This window comes from Phyllopteryx taeniolatus, chromosome 18 (assembly GCF_024500385.1).
Source record: "Phyllopteryx taeniolatus isolate TA_2022b chromosome 18, UOR_Ptae_1.2, whole genome shotgun sequence".
In the NCBI taxonomy this organism is placed as follows: domain Eukaryota; kingdom Metazoa; phylum Chordata; class Actinopteri; order Syngnathiformes; family Syngnathidae; genus Phyllopteryx; species Phyllopteryx taeniolatus.
The window spans coordinates 8779878-8799949 of NC_084519.1; the positions used below are offsets into that span (position 1 = coordinate 8779878).

Genomic DNA, 20072 nt, shown 5'->3' on the forward strand with positions numbered 1-20072 from the left:
TTTTGTTTAAAAAAAAAAAAAAAACAACAACTCATGAACACAGTAATTTTATTCTCTAAAAACCTTATTATAACAAAACTGTCACACATGGAAATAGTTTTTTTTATTTTCCTGAAGTTGAAGCTAGTGTCTTCCGATACTGCATATTTTGGTATCGATTCGATACCAAGTAAATAATAGGGCAGTATTGCAAATATCGATATTGATACTTTTCAATAATTAAGGTAGCTGCAACATCTAAATTTGTATTGAATTGCTAAATCTCTTTTTTATTACCCTTAAATGTTTTTGTGGGTTTTCCTTTTTTTACTATTAAATAGTTAAAATCCAGGAAGGAATTAGGAATGTTTTTGCAGTTTTATTTTGCATGATTTTTCATGTGCTCATAAATGTGTGGTATTATCTCTGTACCTTACAGCCATCTTCCTCTGCCATTCTTCTTCTCTGTATCTCTGTGGATGCATGCGTTGTGCGTGTGCTGTTGGGCGGGTAGACTCAATCCGGCGGCTTGCTTGTTTTGTGGTGCGAAGTCATGTGATGGGACAACATTGAAACAGGAGGGGGGAGGAGGAGCATAGTGTGCCTGGACGAAATCGCTGCAGTGCATACAAGAGCGAACCTGAATCCACTATATCGATCTCACCAAGCCAGTATCGATCCGATACCAATACTGATTCGGTATCGATATTATCGCTATTGGGTTCGATTCGTCCACCACTAGTTGTAGCCATCTCGAATGCTGATTGGCTCTGCCATGCAATAAGTCCCTCTCTCGTTCTGTTGCCGGTCCTATTACTTGATGGCTTCGGTTCTCAGCTTCCTCACACACAATTTTTTACTGTCACTCTGACAGTCTCAGACTTTTTCTTTGTACTGTTTGTACAATATAGCCATCTGTTGTGCCAAAGCATGAGTCATAAATATACAGAGAGAGAGAATTAAGATAAGTACACTTTTTGGCTGCCTTAGGAAGAACTGTCCTAAATTGTAGCCTATGTATTTTTTCTTTGTCACAAAAATAAGCAAATCCCACGTTCGATGAAAATCGGCGGTGTACTTTTTTCTTAACGACGATTCCGTGTTTTTTGGGTTTTTTTCTATGCTAGAATACTGCAATTTTCACTCATGAAAAACAATTTACCATAATGTATAAAGCGGCCCTAAATTGTATATACTTTTCCTTTGACACAAAATTCGCATTCGGTGAAAATCAGCGGAGTACTTTTTTATTATCGTGTATTTTGTGTGCTCGGATACTGCCATTTTCCCTTTAGAATTATTATTATTTATTTTTTTGCTGCAATGTATAAATGGTTCCCCCAAATTTTATATATGTTTTCTTTGACACAACAAAATAGACTTCGCGTTCGGTGAAACTCGGCTGTGGAGGAGAATTTGCGTGTATTGGTGACGTCACCATCTCGGCTCCTTTCACCCTCCACCTTCAGTGAGTAGTCACATCCCAGCGTCTCGAAGCCGAAAACCACGCACGGTTCCTAGCGCAAGCTCTCGACGAGCACCGCGCGGCAGACATGGCGGCGGCTCCGTTAGCCCACTTCGACGAGGACTGGCAGGATTTCAACGAATTCAAGGAGTCGTCCGCCCAGCTTGACGCCGGTGGTTCGGCGGCGGCAGCGGGGGGCCTTGACGATCTGTCCGACCTGGACAACAGTTTCTCGGGGGAGATCTGCAGCTTCCAGTCCATGGAGGACCTCGTCCACGACTTCGACGAAAAGCTGACCGTGTGCTTCCGCAACTATAACACCACCACGGAGCACATAGCCCCCATTAAACCCATCACGGAGGATAATTACCTGAAAGACGACGAGTGAGTGTCAATTTATTTGGTTTTTTTAAGCGCGCTTTAGCCTCGTTAGCTAGTATAGACTAGAGTAGCTTAGCCTCAATCAAGGTAATGCAAACACTGTCAGTCCTGACTCGGTTAAGATAACATATCTGTTGAAGAATACATTTGTTTGTTTGTTCTTTGTTTTAACTTTGACATGAATATTATCAGACAGATCTTTTAAAGACGATGCTAGTGATTTAAGTATAGTTATTCTATGATAAATATTAAGAAAATTCCTAATCTTTGAAACTGGTGAAAATGCACCAATTTCTGGCCAGTTCACTGCAAAAATGTAGGTGTGACCTTTTTGTTTAATCCAGGTTCCAAACTTAAATAACTTTCCAGATCGGAGTCTTATTTTGAATCCTATTCATTATCATTGGAAATTTTGCTAAACACACATAGACAACATATAATAATGATAGTTATTTTTAATTGTAAAGTTAAACGAGAAAAAATAGCATTCAAAAGATGCATAGACAAATAAATTATGATCTGAAAACAAACAAACAAACAGCCCATAATTTGTTAAAATAGGGTAAGTAAGGAATAAATGTAATACAGTAAAGATGTATTTGTAATTGATAATTTGTTGGATTGTAATGCGTGTACATGGTCAATACATTTCGAAATTGTTTCGATCATTTTCCAATGATTTCCACAGGACTGGATACTATTTGCGGTGGTGGTGATCCTGTCACTTAAACTCAATAACAATACTCATTTTGGTAACTTGGCACAACAATTATTTTTTATCTGCACACAAATAGTTTCCTTTTTTTTAACGTTCACAGTGCTTGTGCTGAGAAGCATAAATGGATTTTATGCTATCAAAATGATTGGTGGTTTGCTGGCGACGAGTCCAGGGTGTACCCCGCCTTTCCTCCGAAATCCGCTGGGCGAGATTCCAGCTCACCCCAATGAGAACAGTATAGAACTTGGATGTATGGCTGGATGGGGGTTTCACTTTCTTGATTGCTTCAGCCTGTTGAACTGGCGTAATTGCGTGTTTACGTGCCAACATAACTCTACGTGTCCAGCTCTGACTCTTCGGAAACATGATTATTGGGTATTCTCTCCTTCAAACTGCTCTACTGTGACAGTGGTAGATTTAATCACACACGTTGCTAGACTCCAACAAAAAAAGGAAGTCATCATATTTTCTCAAATAGTAGCGGCGGAGACGTAACCCAAATTTGAAAAAGTCACAATTTGCCGTAGTTAATCACTAACCTACGCTTACACCCTAGTAAAGTTATAATTACTGTAAATATTTTTTATGAAAAACACTCCCCTCTGTAGATAAATACTGGTGGTGTTCCACAAGATTCAAAACTAGGTTCTCAGATTTTTACATTATACTGTACTTCACATAAATGTCACAATTACTTTCCTTTACAATAGAAAATATCACAATTTCTTGTCTTTTCAGTAGAAGACTGGTGGCGTTCCACAGGGCTTATTACTCAGTCCACAGAGTTTTGTGTTTGTCAGGCAAATATTTACTATAATTTTGAAGCTACTAGTGGCATGTGTTAGTGGTTAGCCTATGGCACGGTACGTATTTGTATTAAAAACACTTCAGGCCATAAATATAAAACATCCAAATGAAAACCTATAAATACAGCTGTGTGGTGGTGCTCTATGCAGTTGAGTAAATTGATAGATAGCCCCACCTTCTATATATAGATTAAAAGGCTTGTCTTTGAAAAAAGTTTTTTCTAGAAAAGTCTGATTGTTTTGTTTTTTTTTTCCTCAAAACATCTTCACAACAATCATATATTTTTTCCGCCAATATTATTTATTTATTTTTGAGGAATGTCCTATTTTCCGATTTCTCTGTCCACTTGTATGCATCATGTCATTTGTGGTTACATCTTTATACGAACACATTTTTTTTCATTTCATTTTTTCTGTTTATAAATTTTATAATCAAATGTGATATTTAGCTCGACTTTCATTACACGTACGAGTTCTCTTTTTGGTGGATTACCCTTCTTGAATATTCTAGTTCAACTCCTGCTGTTTGACCATTTTGACTAGGAATGGGTGATTTTAAACTAAATTCACCTTTTTCTTGCCAAAGCTGAGCCACCTCAAATTGTTTTCACAACTACAGTTGTTTGAAATGTTAGATATACTGTAAAGCACGTCAACATTGATTCATGGATAGAATAGCAATTAGAGAGGGGGGAAAAAGCTAGTGGAATAATTGGACAGCAGCCCCAAAGTAACCCAGAGAGTCTTTTCCGCATGAATGCACTTTGGCACGAGGTGCTCGGCCGTTTAAGGAGTTCTCCAACAAGACATGAGCGAAGTTTACGAGAAAGATGTGTGGAAAAAAGAAAATGTGAACATGTAGGAGGAACATCCAGATGAATATATTTAAGGACTACTGCAGCCTTGCAATGAAGAGCATGTTTTTTGTTGTTGTTTTTTTAAATGCAGTCACAGCGAAGCTAATTGTGGGTTTTTTTTTGGCCAGGCGTCCGTTGCTCAAGGCACCACAAAATAAGGCTTTGGCCTATATAGAAAAACACCACTAGCACCCTCCTCTCTTCCCAAGCTGCGCACAACACCTCAGGGAGAAACATGGGCATTACATAAATAAGCGCTGTGTGTCAGCGAGCGAGAAAGCAAACGATGACACGTGAACACACAGCATCCTCGCATGGATGTCGTCGCATTGACTTGCAGAACTTCCACACAAATTAACTACATAATTCATTCTCTGTTGCACGTCTGTGTGAATGATGAAGAGTGAACAGATATAGGTAGTGGTACTGTGAAATTGATGACGTGTACAGTGCGAGACTTGTGGAAGGAGAAGGTAAATATGTAAAAATAGTTCTTGATTTCGGAAATTGGGAATGTTATAAATAGCGCTGTGTATGTCCTGAATGAGCTGAACAGTTGTAGTTGGAATGGTTTGAATCAGTTGAATAAGTTGTGAAATATGGAAGGATGCATTAAATTTGGAAAATTTCAACCGGAATTGTTTTTATGGGAATTGTGGTTCGAGAAGGAATTTGGGGAAAGTGGAAAATAGTTCCCTAGAGGTTCTGAACAAGGTGAATATTTTGAAGTTGGAATGGTTTGAATTGGTGAAGAAATGTGGAAAGGAATAAAACGGTGAAAATTGGCGGAGTAACAACAAGTAGAGAAGATTTGTGTAAAAACTGTGTGTGAATGTTGCAAAGCTGTTGCTGAACTGAAATGCTGTGAAATTAATTGAATTGTTGTAATGTAGAATGTATGGCTAGGGCTATCAAACATTTTTAAAATCGATTATTCTACGATTATTTGAGTAATTGGATTAAAATAAAATGTTTTTGCATTATTAAACAACAATGCCGCCAATACAAAACATGCATGTGAGTTGCAGGTTTTATATTTGTCCATTTGGAGTCGCTATCCTCACATTCTACATTGAAGTATCGGTGACTTTGAATGTGTGTGGCTTTAAAAGGCGGGTCCTGGCCTGGTGAGTGATGTGGGTGTCAGCGAATGAGCGTGTAGAGCTGGCTGTTGCAAGGCAAGCCAACTTATTTCTATGTGAGTCTGCAGTAACATGGGCCCAAGTGGAAAAAATTATCACAGCTCAGCTTTGAGGCAAACCTTTTTTTTTTGTTTGTTTTTGTAGTCCAATTATTCGAGGTATTCGAATAATCAACGAAATACGGTATTCGAATCGCGTGAATGCTCTTCAACATTCACATAACAATCAATTAATCCATTCAAAGGTGAATTCAGTTTAAAATCTCCCTTTCCTGTTCAAAATAATAAAACGTCAAGAACTCACTGAAAACGAACAAGTCCGCATTAAAGCGCCTCATTATGGTGGAGGGTCTCAGAGACACAACTGTTGTCTCAATTGGTCAAATCAAGTTTTGAGTATTCTCTCGACAGAAACATTTCTCACCATTCACACGATGTTCTCAAAAGGAATTACTGTACAATTTCTGTGAGTTGCTGCCCGAGTTTTGGGTGATTCTTAAAGCCTTTCGTAGTCGGAAAATAGGATGTTTTCCTTCTCGCGTTCTCGGTCTGAAAATGTTTTAGTTCCACCACCATCTGCTTAGCCGTGATTGTCCTCTGTCAAATGTGCTGCAGATTATTTGGAATAATGCATACTCTGAGTTTGAGACCACTTGCGGTTTTCTTCTCAGATGCCAGATGGCTCCAGCCTTGCATAGTTTTAGTGTCTGCCTTGTAAACAACAAAATGTTGTTTTAAAATGGATTGTAGCTCTTATGTGTTTGAATGCCTCTTGCCTCATATAAAAAAAAAACACTTAAATTTACAATTGTAGTTGTTTTATTATTGAGTTTTAATTTATTTCATTATTTATTGTAATTTTGGGTATACTGGCCCTTTTTAGTCTGAAATTGCCTTATTTTAATATATTCCAAATTTTGTAATGTTAGTGCATTTTCACAAATGTTAAAAGGAACTTTTTAGTCTGAAATTACCCATTTTTTAATACGTTACAAATTTCTTAATGTTAGTAGTGCATTTTCCAAAATATTATTGTATACTGACATATTTTTCTTACTTCTGAAATTGACTAATTTTATGGGGGGGTAAAAATATTCAATGATATTACTTCAATTTTTTGTAATTTTTAATTTAATCTCAACTATGGTGCATTTTTTAAAATGTATTGTAAAGACAATTTTTAATTTTATTTTTATTCTATATTTCAGCATTTTATTTCATTGTAGGAAATTGTAATGATTTTTAATTTGTATTCAAAATTTTATTTAATATTTTAACTTCCTAATGTTATAAATACCTTATTCATCCTGAAATTGGGAGTTTAAAAAATAGCTAAAAGTGTAAGTAAATTATTCTATTCTATAACTTTTTTTTGTGTGATTCTGAAATAATTTTAAAAATATTTTTTTGTAGTTTGTATTCAAACATTTAGTGCATTTGTAATGTTTTTATTCTGAAATTGGTGATGTATTGTGTTGTATTTATAATTTATGTATCTTTGTTATTGCACCGCTGTGGACCCTAATCACCATCTGTTGGGAAGTGCTTTTTAAAAATGTAGCAAATACAAAGCTTAACCTCGTCAGAAACATTAGCTGGCTAAAATTTAATGAGACTGACTGACATTAAAGATATGGTCTTGAAAATGGACGCGTGTGTGTGTGTAACATCCCCACTGTGTTTCCAGGGTGTGGAACACTCTGACGGACAACTACGGCAACGTGATGCCCGTGGACTGGAAGACGTCGCACACTCGCTCGCTCCACCTGCCCACCCTCAACCTCAATGAACGCCAGGTAACCGCACTCAGGCTGTGCTCACGATCACTCCCTAGCCACTATATAGTACCCTCATGTGTTCTGAGTATAGATTATGCCCTTATATAGATTATATATTGTGTTGTGGCACAAATACAGTATTTCTTAAGTACAGTGGTGCCTTGAGATGTGAGTTTAGTTCATTCCAAGACCAGGCTTGTAACTTAAAACATCTTTCCCCATTAAAATGAAAGGAAATGCCGTTGATCCCCCCCATCCTCTCCCCCAATAAACAAATATTTTTGTATTTTTTTTTATGAGTGGAAGATAGCACTCCAGAAATGTTTACTTCATAAAAATAATAGTCATGCAGACACAAACGAAGAAGAGTTTCACGACTACTGTAAGTGACCCACTAAGATTCTGTAATATTAGTCGTTTTTGTAGAGGATCGAGAATATATGACTGTGAGTGTTGTTGTGTTGTTATATTTTCTGTCTACATGTGTTGCTGCACTGTTTGTTGCTAAAAGCATATCACACTACCACAGACAGTAGATGCTATTCGTTAGCCCTTCTTTGGTGTTTCCCATTGTGTGTTGTTAGCATTAAGCAAGAGGACTGAATGGCACTTATGTGGTTGTTTTAAATACACACTAATAATTCTCTCTTTTTTATGTTTAGTGTGACAGTAAACGTCAACTGGGAGAGGAATTAAACACCTTGAAGCCTCTTTTGAATAATTCTTTGCTATCTGCCTAACTGTTGCCTGCTGTGAAGTGAGTCGAGTTCACTACCACCATACAGTGCTCCTATTTCAAATTTGTGCTCGCAAGTCAAAGCAAAATATCACCCGAATGATGGCTCGTAGCTTGAAAAATTCCTATGCCGGGTCACTTGTATCTCAAGGCACCACTGTATGTATGTACTGTATATAGAAATCCCCATCTAGTGATTCCGAACAGAGTCATTTTCTATGAACATGTCCCTGGACAGAAGCTTGACAACCAGTCTTTGGATTTGTCGGATGACGAGGAGCTGAGGGAGCAGATGGACATGCACTCCATCATCGTCTCCTGCATCAACGACGAGCCGCTCGTCACTGCCGAACAGGTGACATCTGAACCCACGACACCCCACCAAAGAATTCTGAATTTTAAATTGTTTTATTTATTATATATTTTAGTATTCCTTGATCAATTCTGAAATTGACTTTTTTCGAATCTTTTTTTTTTTTTCCCAAAAGGTATTTTTGAAATTTATTTTACACTGAATTTTAGAAAAATAATTCTAAATTAGTTTTTCTTAATTCATTCTATATTTGAGTATTTTTCCATTTACTCTGAAATATAGTCGTGCTTTTTTTCTTTTTCCTTATTCTACATTTGTTTTTTGTAGTTTTGTATTATACATTTAATAATTTGTAATCGTTTTTAACAATTTTGCCTTTTTATTTTAAATTGGAGTTTTTCAAATTTATTTACTCAGAAATTGATGATATACTTTTTAAAGGTATTGTACATTTTAGTACATTTTTAAAAATGGATTCTAATTTTTTTATTTTTTTTATTCTTTTTTTTAATGTTTTTTTTATTTATTTATTCTGACATTAAAAAAATATTCTTAATTGCATTACTTTTAAAATTCATAATTGTAGTAAAAATGCTACAATTGCTCATCAGGTGATCGAGGAGATAGAAGAGATGATGCAGGAGTCTCCTGACCCCGAAGATGACGAGAGCCCCTCCCATTCCGACCTCTCCATGCTCTCTCAGGACCTTCACGGCCTCAAACGCTCCGGCTCCGACACTAGCTACGAGGAGCGTAAGTTTCATGTGCGCTTTAAAAAAAACAGAAAACCCGCACGTGTGCTGTCTTTCCGTTCGGCCGCATTTTGGCAATTCTCCAAAGCGGCCTAATGAGGTGTGAGAGGTCGCTAGAAGACACATCTACACACTCACCCACGCATTTAACCTTCTTATGTAATGTGTTATAAATACAAACAGACAGCATGTTATGTAATGGGCAACATATACATTTGGATGAAGCACACTTTCCACACTGATGAGCACTTGCACACTTATTGGACGACTTATTAGAGCTGGCAACACATTCAATGCGGAGCCGTTTTGTGCCATAAATGCTGTTTGCCTCAACTGAACATACACAGTGCTGTGGAAAGGTATTTGCCCATCTCCTGATTTTTTTATTTTTATGAATTTTGTCACATTTTTTGGATAATCCAGTAACAATAATTCAAGTAAATACAAAATGCAGTTTCTAAAAGAACATTTGTTTATGAAAGGGGTAAAAAAAATTTTTTTATCTAAACCTATTTTGCTAAATGTGAAAAAGTAACTGTCGGTGTGTGGGTCTTGAAAGATGGCCTAAAACGGTTGGCAGTATGGGCAACTCTGCTTTGAAAACAGGTGCCAGTGAATGACTTAATAAATAAAATCATCCTTGAAAAACTGTATTTTATATTTACTTGCTCTCTTTGTGCGAGATAAAAATTTATTTGGTTATCCAAAACATTTAAGTGTGATAAATATAGCAGGAAATACTTTTTTTCACGACACTGTACTTTACTCGAAACCAGCCAGTACACAATTACGCAGTGGCCCAGCTTCCTTCTCACAATGTGCGTTCCACGATCAGGGTTGCGTCAGCTGTCCGTGTCGGAGCTGAGCGAGACGCTGGAGGAGGTGGAGACGGCCATCCGCCGCTACAGCGAGGAGCTCATCCAGGCTTTGGCCCTGCGGGACGAGCTGGAGTACGAGAAGGAGGTGACTCAAGTGCCTGTCCAGTCACTCAATGCACTAGAAGAAACTAGCCAGCTCGGGAAACTCCCTCTCCCTGGGTCGACACAATAATATTGCTACATTTACATCATACTTGGATATTTTCTAAGATACAGTAACATCTACTGCAGCCTGTTTAACCAGCAAACAATTTGGCCTTGAATTAAGTGGCTCATTCTCCTGTGAAATCTAATCCCCAATTCATTAAAACAACGGTTTGCAATGTTTTAGGCCATGCAACCCTTCAAACCTTGTTTTCTAAATTAGCGTCAAAATTGAAATGTATTCAAAATTTGTGTATTTTTTAAAATTCATTCTGATTTTCCTTTTTAATTCTAAGTTATAATTTTATTCTTAGACAATATTTTGTGATTTTAATTGACTATTTATTTTCTTTATTCTAAATAGTAGTACTTTCTATACAAAAAAATCGTATATTTCCCTTTCCATATTTCTAATAATTTTTAATTCTATTTTTTTATTCTGAAATTGACGCGTATTTTTTCATTTATTGTAAATTTTTATTCTATTTTAAAAAATGTGTGCATTTTATTTTATTTTTCAATATAAAATTGACTAGCATTTTTATATATATTGTAAATGTAATTTTTTTTGTTTTTATTTTGACTAGGTTTTAAAATGTATTCAGATGTTTTTAAAATTTATTCTATATTTTTTTTTATCATTTATATCTATTTTGTAAAGGTTTTCTAAAATCTATTGCCTATTTTAAAATTATTCTAAATTTTGCTGAATGTTGTTTTATTCTATTGCTCTAGTTTTGTAAAGGTTTTAAAATCCAAATTTTGCTAAATGTTGTTTTATTCTAAATCCTTATTTTATATTTGAATATTTGTTTAATTATTTGGAAATTTTTGTTAAATTACACTACCAGTTTGGACCTACTTTCTCATGCTACTGAATTAGAAACGGTGTCCAAACCTTTGACCGGTAGTGTACCAGTAATACAAATTTTGAGTTATTTTTTTAATCCTAAATTGTAATACTTAATAAATGTTTTATTGTTAGTTTATTTTAAAATGCCCCAAAGCGTAATTCCTTGTTTTGTTTCTAAATACATTAACTATGTTTGAAGATAAGTGCTGAAACCATGTGCAAAGCCTGAGAACAAATATAGTACTGAATTGTTGAGATATGGCGTAAAACTCTTTCATCTTCTAAAGTTTCCTGATCTTGTGGCCGTGGCTAAAAACTATCCTCGTGACGTCGAGAGGTTTGGGTATATACTTTCCATCCCCTACTCTGTAAACACCAAGTGCCCTTATTCGATGCAGTGGCCATCCAGCAGAAATGCCACTTCCCCTTTCATAATGGACCCAGTTCTCCAAGTATACAGTAGCATGCAGTTACCCATCAAAGTATGCCCACAACTCGAAAAAATACATTTTCCCTGAAGTGCAATGTGTTTGCTGTTAATTTGGCTAACATGTCTCTGCCGTCTGGCACCACGCACATTGTGTTGCGAGACAGTAGCGAACAGCACAAGATCCGCAGCCCCGAGTATACGGCGAAGGTCCCGTGCAATGGCGAAGGGCTTTCAGCCACTTGTGTCACAGGGGGGGGCCTGTGGCCACCGAAGGCTGCAACTCACAACGCGTGAACCGCGGAATACACAAACCCCACGAAGGCTCGCTGTCGGTTAATGGCCCGCTGAATTTCAACCGAAACAAAGGGGCAGAATGACTCTGCGTTCTGTGAAAGGGCTAGCGCATCGCTCCTCTCCCCACAGATACAGTAGATAGGAGCCGCAATAGAAGAAGTACTGTTTTTGATTGACAGCTGGAGGCGGGATTTTCAGAGCACCCAGTGACACGTCCATAGCGTCTCTATTCTTGACCATTTTGAAGCCTGATTTCACATACTTTTAAGTGTTTTATTTATTTATTTATTTATTTATTTTAAATCCATTCATTCATTGTCCGGCTTGTTAACATTACTCATTTCTGTTCTGTGTCGATTATAAAAAAATTTTGCCTGTTTTGTGGCACTTTAAATGTTAGTTCTTTCTTTATTGTATATTTTAATATTTTTAAAATACTCTGGCCTTGACTATTTAAAGCATGTATTCAAAATGTTAATTCATTGTTTTTAATTACATTTCAAAATCTACTTCAATTTACAGTGTTTTTGATTTGACACCCCTGTAAATTTTCACCATCAGTTGATTGCTTCTTTAAGATGTACCTATTATGGAATATGATTATGACTACCAAGCCTTAATATGGGTCATAATTGTTTTGTGTGATTACGGCGCTAGGTGAAGAACAGTTTCATCTCGCTGCTCATCGACGTTCAGAATAGGCAGAAGGAGCACCGTGAGCTTCTGCGCAAGAAGAAGAAGATCCGCAGCGCCACATTGCCAGGACCCAACGGCCACAGGAGCGCCAACACGCACGTCCCCGGCACGGTGAGTCAGCGGAGCATGGGCGGGCGGGCGGGCGTGTCAAGCCAGCTCAGTCATGGAAGAAGCGTGACCTCGACGTGGCAGTTTGCGCGAGGGAAAGCTGTCTCTCCTCATCTGTCTTTCCTCTTGCTTCCTTCCTTCCTTCAACTCCTTGTAGCGCCTCACTCTGGAGGGACTCTCCAATGTCATACAAAATGGCCTCCGTCAAACTTTTGGCACTACAGGAGGGGACAAAAAGGTGCCCTTTCTTTCACCCCCTGATTTTGTTTTTTTTCCTCCACCCCGGCATGCTTCATTTTTCTACAGATACAGTTGGCCTGTGCTGTTTGTAATTGTTTTTCCACAACAAAAATCTCATTGTTTATTTTTACATTGCTGCCTCCAACTTTATTTCGACTTTTTGTTTGGAGCCTTGTCACAGTGTCCATACACAATGACTGTGTTCGGAATCATTCACTTATTTGCTACTTTCGAATCACTATGCCATGGTACCTTGACCTTAGAGTGCCCCAGCTAACAAATGTTTCAAATTTATTTTTACTTTGTATTTGGTCTTGAGATATGCCGCAACTCGAGTGAAGTGGAAAATAAAATGGAGCAATGAACTCATTGACTGCCAGCCATTTTCAAAGCAGAGTTCCCCGCATTGCCAGACGTTTTCGAGTATTTTGACTTACCTTTCAAGACCCACAGAATACAGGTACATCTCAATAAATTAGAATAAAATTAAAACTGTTTTATGATTTTATTCGTTATTATTTTGATGGTTTTAGGTTACAGCTAACAGAAACCCAAATTTTACCATCCACAAGAAATTAGAATGTTGCATAAGAAACGGTCAAAAAGATTTTAATATGGTTGGAATTGACCTTCTGAAAAGTATTTTCTTGTGTTGAAGAATCTGTATAATTTGAGTTTCACTTTTGGAACTGCAATGCTGGAATACAGTGACTTTCAGAAAGTATTCTAATTTTTTTTTAGCTGTACCTGTATTGTGTTCTGTTACAATATAACCACCGAACCTGCCAAAAGAAAGGGTAGACTCTCATCTTTCGCCAGGAAAAACTTTTTTTTTTCTACCTTTACTGTTCTTTAGTGATCAGCAGTAGAGCATGGGTTGGTTTCATGAAAAACACCAGTTTCTGACCAAAAAGTGGAGAAAGCAAGCTTTTTGTAAAAAGAAACACTGTTCAAGCAGAACAGTGACTTGGCCGCTAATGTATTTTTCTTTTGTGACACCTCAAACTGTAAAACAACAAAAATAAGACTGAGAGAGGGCTTTTGAGGGCAAAATAAACTACTAATAAACCCGCCGTAAGCGATGCTCACTCACCGCATGGCTCGAGTTGAACGTCAGTGGCTGTTTTACATGCCGTTTGCCATTTACTCCATGAACTGCGTCATCTTTTCTTACAATTGAGACACACACATTTTACTACCTACCGCGACACATACTCTGTCCATACCATACATATACAGTACATAGTTTGTTCGAGTGTCAGGTACCTAAACTTACCTGACTTCCAACGTGATCGGATTTCGCTCCCTCGTGGTCGATATGCCAAGCCGAGGTTCACCGCCTAATCTTTATCTTCTAGTCAGAAGCTGTGCTGATCTCAAACCCAAACCGATGCAACGCCGCCATCTGCAGGGATCTGTTAGTCATTACAGTGGTTTACAAACTTGATATTCACAGACAAACTGGTGATAGGGCATAACCTATACTCGCTACACATTGCAACAATACTACAAAATGGCCAACTCACTATATGACACACTATATAGTGTGCGTATGTATATTTAGTGGATAGGGATTGATTCAGAACACAGCAGTTTTCTCTAAACAGGCATGTGGAAGTCATTGGCCTCCTTCATGTTTGTACATATGCACTTGTGTGTGTGTGTAAGAAAATAAAACATTTTGGTTCCTTCTGCCTCAGTACCTGACCACAGTGATCCCCTATGAGAAGAAAATGGGCTCCCCTGCAGTGGAAGACCTCCAGATCCTAACAAAGAGTGAGTGCATCCGCCCAGCCATCTTATTTGAACGTCTTTACCTCTTTTATTTGTTCCCATTTTCGTTAATTCACGCAACTATTTGTCCATTAGTCCTTCATGCCATGAGGGACGACAGCGAGAAGGTTCCTGCTCTGCTCACAGATTACATCCTCAAAGGTACACATACACTTGCAGTCATCACTTGTCACTGTTTCTTCCTTTCTTGTTCACTGAAGGGATTTTCATCCACCAGCTGCAACATTTATACCTGAATCCAAAGCAAGGGCTGTGTAAAACAATTCTGCCTTTACAAATACAAATAACATCACTGACTAGAATGTACAGTAGGCCTCCGCTAAGATTAAACGATACTTTTTGATAGAGGTAGGTTCTACACATTCGACAAATACTGCAGAAACCTTGTTATACATCAATAAAAGTTTAGGTAAAATTCTAATTGCACGTTGTTGTCAATAATATATCACCCTAGTCTTATAGCTGGTAATGGTGGCCATGAAAAAAAGGGTTGAAAATTTGCCGAAATTTTTTGTACTTTAGTGAATCAGCTACTTTCGCACTAATTACAAAAAATCCTGGATGCTCACTTCAATTTTTCCTTGAAAAAATTGTGTGGAATTTGGTTGACTAAATAATGCTACAAACAAACCAAAAAATACACATTTAAATAATGTTTTACTGTCATGTTTAATATAACTACTTTTTTTATATATATATAAAGTGTTATTGTTATGATGTACCTCTTTGCCAGTGTCAACATACACAAGGTGGTGAATTTTCAGTCAGACAAAATTCTCATCCGGGAACGGCAAATACAGCTGATAATGTTCCACCGTAGTCCTTTAGGTGGCAGTGTTGTGCATTTAAAAAGTTGCCATGGTAGTGAATCAAGAATTTTTGGGCTCAACACGGAAATTGTTATATTAATTAAAAAGTATACAATAAACAATAGAGAGTAATTATTTTATAATATTTATATACTTGATTTTTTTTAATATGTGAAATAATTCCAGTGAATCAAAGCAAATCTTTCACTTTTTATAAATACAGCTCTTACTTTAGACAGTGTTTAGGAGTACCTAATGAAGTGGCCAAATCTTTTAAAATTGAGACATTCTTTCCCCTGTTGCCAGCCAGTGGAAGTACGAGTCCTCACTTCATTCAAAAAACTAATGCATAATGAAAAAAACGGTCCAGGGAGGGTTTGTTGGTGCTCTTACCACACTTTGACTGTGCCTTCCTTGTGTCTCGCCTGTGCCGCTGCTTTGTGCAGCTCTGGTTTGAGAGCGCTGGACGCTGAGGTTTGTAAAGGACATGGTCTCTTCATCCTTTATGCCTCTCTCTTTCTCTCTCTCTCACTCTGTCACTCTCACTCTTTAGTAGGGCTGGGCAGTATAGAAAAACACCAGTGACATTATTCAAAACATCCATCCATCCATCCATTCATTTTCTGAGCCGCTTCTCCTCACTAGGGTCGCGGGCGTGCTGGAGCCTATCCCAGCTGTCATCGGGCAGGAGGCGGGGTACACCCTGAACTGGTTGCCAGCCAATCGCAGGACACATAGAAACAAACAACCATTCGCACTCACAGTCAAGCCTACGGGCAATTTAGAGTCTCCAATTAATGCATGTTTTTTTTGGGATGTGGGAGGAAACCGGAGTGCCCGGAGAAAACCCACGCAGGCACGGGGAGAACATGCAAACTCCACACAGGCGAAGCCGGGGATTGAACCCTTCACCTCAGAACTGTGAGGCTGACGGTCTAACCAGTCGCCCACCGTGCCGCCCGCTGTTTTAGCAATTTTTTTTCATTTCTCAGGTAGAGTTGTACACGTTTGGCGAGGCGACCTCTGCAAAATATTTATGGCTTAGACGCACATACCTCAGATCAAAAGTTTAAAAATGTTTTAATAAACAACCGCCTTTGCAACGTATAAATGGCCACTGTGTCTTCATGCGATTAATTCCGCGATTGCCTTCCACTGGTCTCCTTTCTTGTCAAACGCAAAATGATGTGACCAATGGTTCCGCTCGTTTTTTCTGTTAATTTTGCAACACTTGACTGCGCTTTTGTGAACTACCTCGTCTCCATGTTATTGTTAATGCAAGCAGTGCAGTCCAGTGTGGACTCATTTGAACTAAGGAATCTGCGAGAACATTTTTTTTTTTTTACAAATCGACCTGAGCAGTAAACTTAATCGTTCAAATCGATGACTCGCCCAGCCCTACTCTCAACTTCATCTGCATAGTTGCATTTTTGACCCCTTTCATTCCCACTCCACCTGTAACACCGTCCATTTAGCAGCTAGCAGACAGTAGCAGCTGATCACCGCTCTTCACCCATAGTGGTCATCGTCTTCACCTCAGGCTACTCTTGCTCGTCATGCCCAAACCAACTCATTGTTCCATCTCCTCTTGTGGTGTGTGTTCGCAGTTCTTTGTCCCACGTAAAAATAAAAAAAAGCCGATTGGCGCCCTCCTGCGTCCAGAACCTCCCTGGAGTGACGTCACAAAGAAGCTTCTGGAACGCTGGATCTTTTAAACACGGACTTTCTTACCTTTTCATGTTTTTACCTGGACAAGTAGTTGAGCAGAGTTGGACAATCCTGACTTCTTGGTGGACGTTAACCAGTATTACTCATCGCACCTCAAAAGGCCCAATTGACTCCTTGTTTTTATTCCACAATGTTCTTCAGCGAGGGAAACACCCTGCCGTCAGAGACTCCATGTGGCAGCAGGCTGACCTTAGCATCCATCTGACTCTGCTAACCGCCGACTGAATGTTGAAAGAATTTTTTTTGTGTATAATGCACATGAAAAAAGGAAAGCCGGACGAACAAGTACGACCACCTTGAGTAGTGACCTCACGCCCACCGACTCCATCATACCTCCTGCATCACTTAAGCTAGCTAGTAAACGAGTTAGCAATCTCAGTGGCTACGTAGCGCCGTTAAGCATTTGGTGTTTAGTGATCTCACCACTTTAGGTATCACGTGGTAGCACTTCTTGTCTTTGTAGTGATTTGCTTATGTCTTATATTTGTTTATTAGTGCTACATAAGCTTTTAGCTTGTCAGCATGCTAATGCGGGCTCTTTGTATGCTACCTTAACCAATGACAAACTACATTTTCTGTGCTAAATTTTCACACAGTGATGTTCTAAGTTTTCAGAACTTCACTACCTATTGGCAGCTTTTTTTTTATTTTTATTTTTTTTAATTTTTTTAAAGTAACTGTCACCCAGCAATAGAACATTACAGGGGGTTCGCGGTTTATGGTGGTATAGGTTACGAATGGCACGCAATTAACTATTTTGCACAGTGGCTAAGAATACGTGGTCACGCAGCACAGGAAGGCAAGCTCATTTATTGTACCTACTACTTTTCATTTGATTGTTTTGTCTTTATAGCCTATAAATGTTTTTCATTTATCATTTCAACTGTCATAATGACTTTGGGTTATGTCAGTGCTGAAGAAACAAGCACATTGCCAACCAAGGGCACCGCGATGGATACTGGTGGTGTTCGACAAGGTTTTATACTAGGTTACCAGATTGGCAATCTGTAGAGTTCAGCATCATGTCAATTTGTACGTAACTCGGAATGTGCCGTAGTGCATCACTAGTCTACAGCAATGCGGTTGCGTAATCATAATTGCATAACACTTTCAAGCCAGAAATATAAAACATTCAAATGAAAGGCATTAAGTATGGCAGTAAGTGGGTGTGATATCTTGTGCCGTGTGACCACTTATTCTTACACCGTTCATAATCGCCAAATATGGGATTTCGGGACCATCCTAAATCAAGGACCCCCTTAAAACGTTTTTACAAAAAACATGCAATTTTTTTTTACAAAGTGGTGATACTGAATTCGAAACATGAACATGAGCTACTATCAGGTCCAGTCGCACTCTCAGGTACGACCATCAGCATTTTCAGTCGTATTCCTCTTATTAAATGTCTACCATAAAGCTCGAGGGCATCCATGTAGTCAACTTTATGTTCAAATTTATGGGGGGAAAAAAGGGTGCCACAGGACGTTTAAGTGTGCGCTTTTAAACGTTTTTAATGGTAATCAAAAGGAAAAAGCGCTTGAATTCTATTCTTTATAAACTGTGATGTGCTGCCTGCACTTTACTACCGCACATACAGTACATTACCTCCTTCATTCGAATAGATTTTTTTGACCATTCAAATAGGCGTCTGAAATTTTCAGTCTTACTTGCCGGCTGACGCGTGAAATCCAAATCAGGTCCGTTTTAAAGGAAAATATTTTGATGTAATCCGATAAGAAGAAATTAATTTAGTTTTCTAAGAAAACATCCTTGGCTTAAAGAACAATTTTAGAGATTTATATTTTATATGCAAGATGAGCAACACAAAAAAGACTGCCTTTGTAAAAAAAACAATCTACAATAAATCGACTGCTTTTTAATCCTTTTTAATGCATCGGAATCTGCCCCTTTTTTGGGATGTTTATGTTTACTATCTCAAGTGGTACTGCAGTATATTAATTTATTTTTACTGTCGTTCTGGTTTTTTTGTGACAATTCTATTGACTAATGTTCAAATGTTTTGTGGCAGCATTGCACCTCATTTCAAATAAATGATTACGTGAAAACTACACTTTTTCATTTCTAATTATTGTAAAGTAAAGAAAACTCAGTGACTCACATTGTTGCTTTTAAATGTGCAAATATTTTATTCATTCTTACAAAGACGGTGAAAAGACCAAAAAATGGGCTCTTTGTGCACAGCGCCGTGCCGTCATATCCGCTGCGGCTATTACCGGTTGCCCTCTTCCGTTTTGGTGAACTCCGACAGCCGTGTATTCATAGTTTTGAGTTACCAGCAGAGTATGAGCTTTAAAAAAAAAAATAGAAAATCTATTTGTTTTCATTCCAAACGCAGCACAATCAATATCATGAACATTGTTGTGTTCCAATGTGCATATTGTCATCCAATCCACGCCAGATGTAACGAGACAACTCCCAAAAAGCTCAACTTTCATCTTGTTAGTCCATATCATATTCTCCCAAAAGTCCTGGGAATCATTCATATGTTTTTTTGCAAAAGTAAGGCGAGCCTTTATGTTGTTTTTGTTCAGCAGTGATTTTCGCCTTGGAACTCTGCCATTGATGCCATTTTTTCCCCCTCCATTTGTTGTTGTGTCATGAACACTAACCTTAACTGCGGCAAGGGAGGCCTGCAGTTCTTTACGAGTAGTCCTAAATTCCTTTGTTGCTTCCTGGATGAGTCATTGCTGTTCTCTTGGGGAAATCTTTGTAGGCCGGCCACTCCTGGGAAGACTTCCTTCTACATAATTTTCGGTGTGCCGCCAACTGGGCCAGCGTGGGAAATGAATCGGGCATTCACTAAATATTCCATCCATTTTCTGTACCGCTTTTCCTCACTAGGGTCGCGGGCGTGCTGGAGCCTATCCCAGCTATCTTCGGGTGAGAGGTGGGGTACACCCTGAACTGGTCGCCAGCCAATAGCAGGGCACATAGAAACAAACAACCATTCACACTTATATTCACACCTACGGGCAATTCAGAGTCTTTAATTAACTTACCATGCATGTTATTGGGGATGTGGCAGGAAACCCAACCCAGGAGTATTAAAATAAATATATATTGAAGAATACAGCAAGATGTTAGAAGAGCTGAGGGGCTTAATCAGCATTTTGTCATCTCTAGTATTGGCTTCGGTGAATTTTTTATTATT

General features: G+C 38.3%; 1 protein-coding gene across 6 annotated transcripts; it reads left to right on the plus strand.

Moving 5' to 3' along the window:
• The first annotated feature begins 1371 nt into the window (after positions 1–1371).
• Positions 1372–18969, plus strand: fez2b (fasciculation and elongation protein zeta 2b). Of its 6 annotated transcripts, XM_061754149.1 has the most exons (11): positions 1381–1828; positions 7035–7143; positions 8100–8216; positions 8786–8927; positions 9762–9889; positions 12183–12332; positions 12487–12567; positions 14270–14345; positions 14439–14504; positions 15619–15646; positions 16780–18969. In XM_061754149.1, the coding sequence occupies exons 1-10, from the start codon at positions 1533–1535 to the stop codon at positions 15627–15629; spliced, it is 1176 nt and encodes a 391-aa protein (XP_061610133.1). In that variant the 5' UTR covers positions 1381–1532; the 3' UTR covers positions 15630–15646; positions 16780–18969. The 6 variants fall into 6 exon arrangements, with proteins under 6 accessions (XP_061610131.1, XP_061610129.1, XP_061610134.1 ...); XM_061754147.1 differs by lacking the exon at positions 15619–15646 and having other exon boundaries at positions 1372–1828; positions 8103–8216; positions 17042–18969; XM_061754145.1 differs by lacking the exon at positions 15619–15646 and having other exon boundaries at positions 1379–1828; positions 17042–18969.
• The last annotated feature ends 1103 nt before the right edge of the window (positions 18970–20072 follow it).

What these genes read in the sequence shown, in the direction of transcription:
- fez2b (XM_061754145.1), top strand. Translation starts at nt 1,533, where the DNA reads ATGGCGGCGGCTCCGTTAGCCCACTTCGACGAGGACTGGCAGGATTTC. An exon ending in CGACACTAGCTACGAGGAGC is followed by an intron (nt 8,928 to 9,761) that starts GTAAGTTTCATG and finishes TTCCACGATCAG; the next exon opens with GGTTGCGTCAGCTGTCCGTG. An exon ending in CACAGATTACATCCTCAAAG is followed by an intron (nt 14,505 to 17,041) that starts GTACACATACAC and finishes AATGTTCTTCAG; the next exon opens with CGAGGGAAACACCCTGCCGT.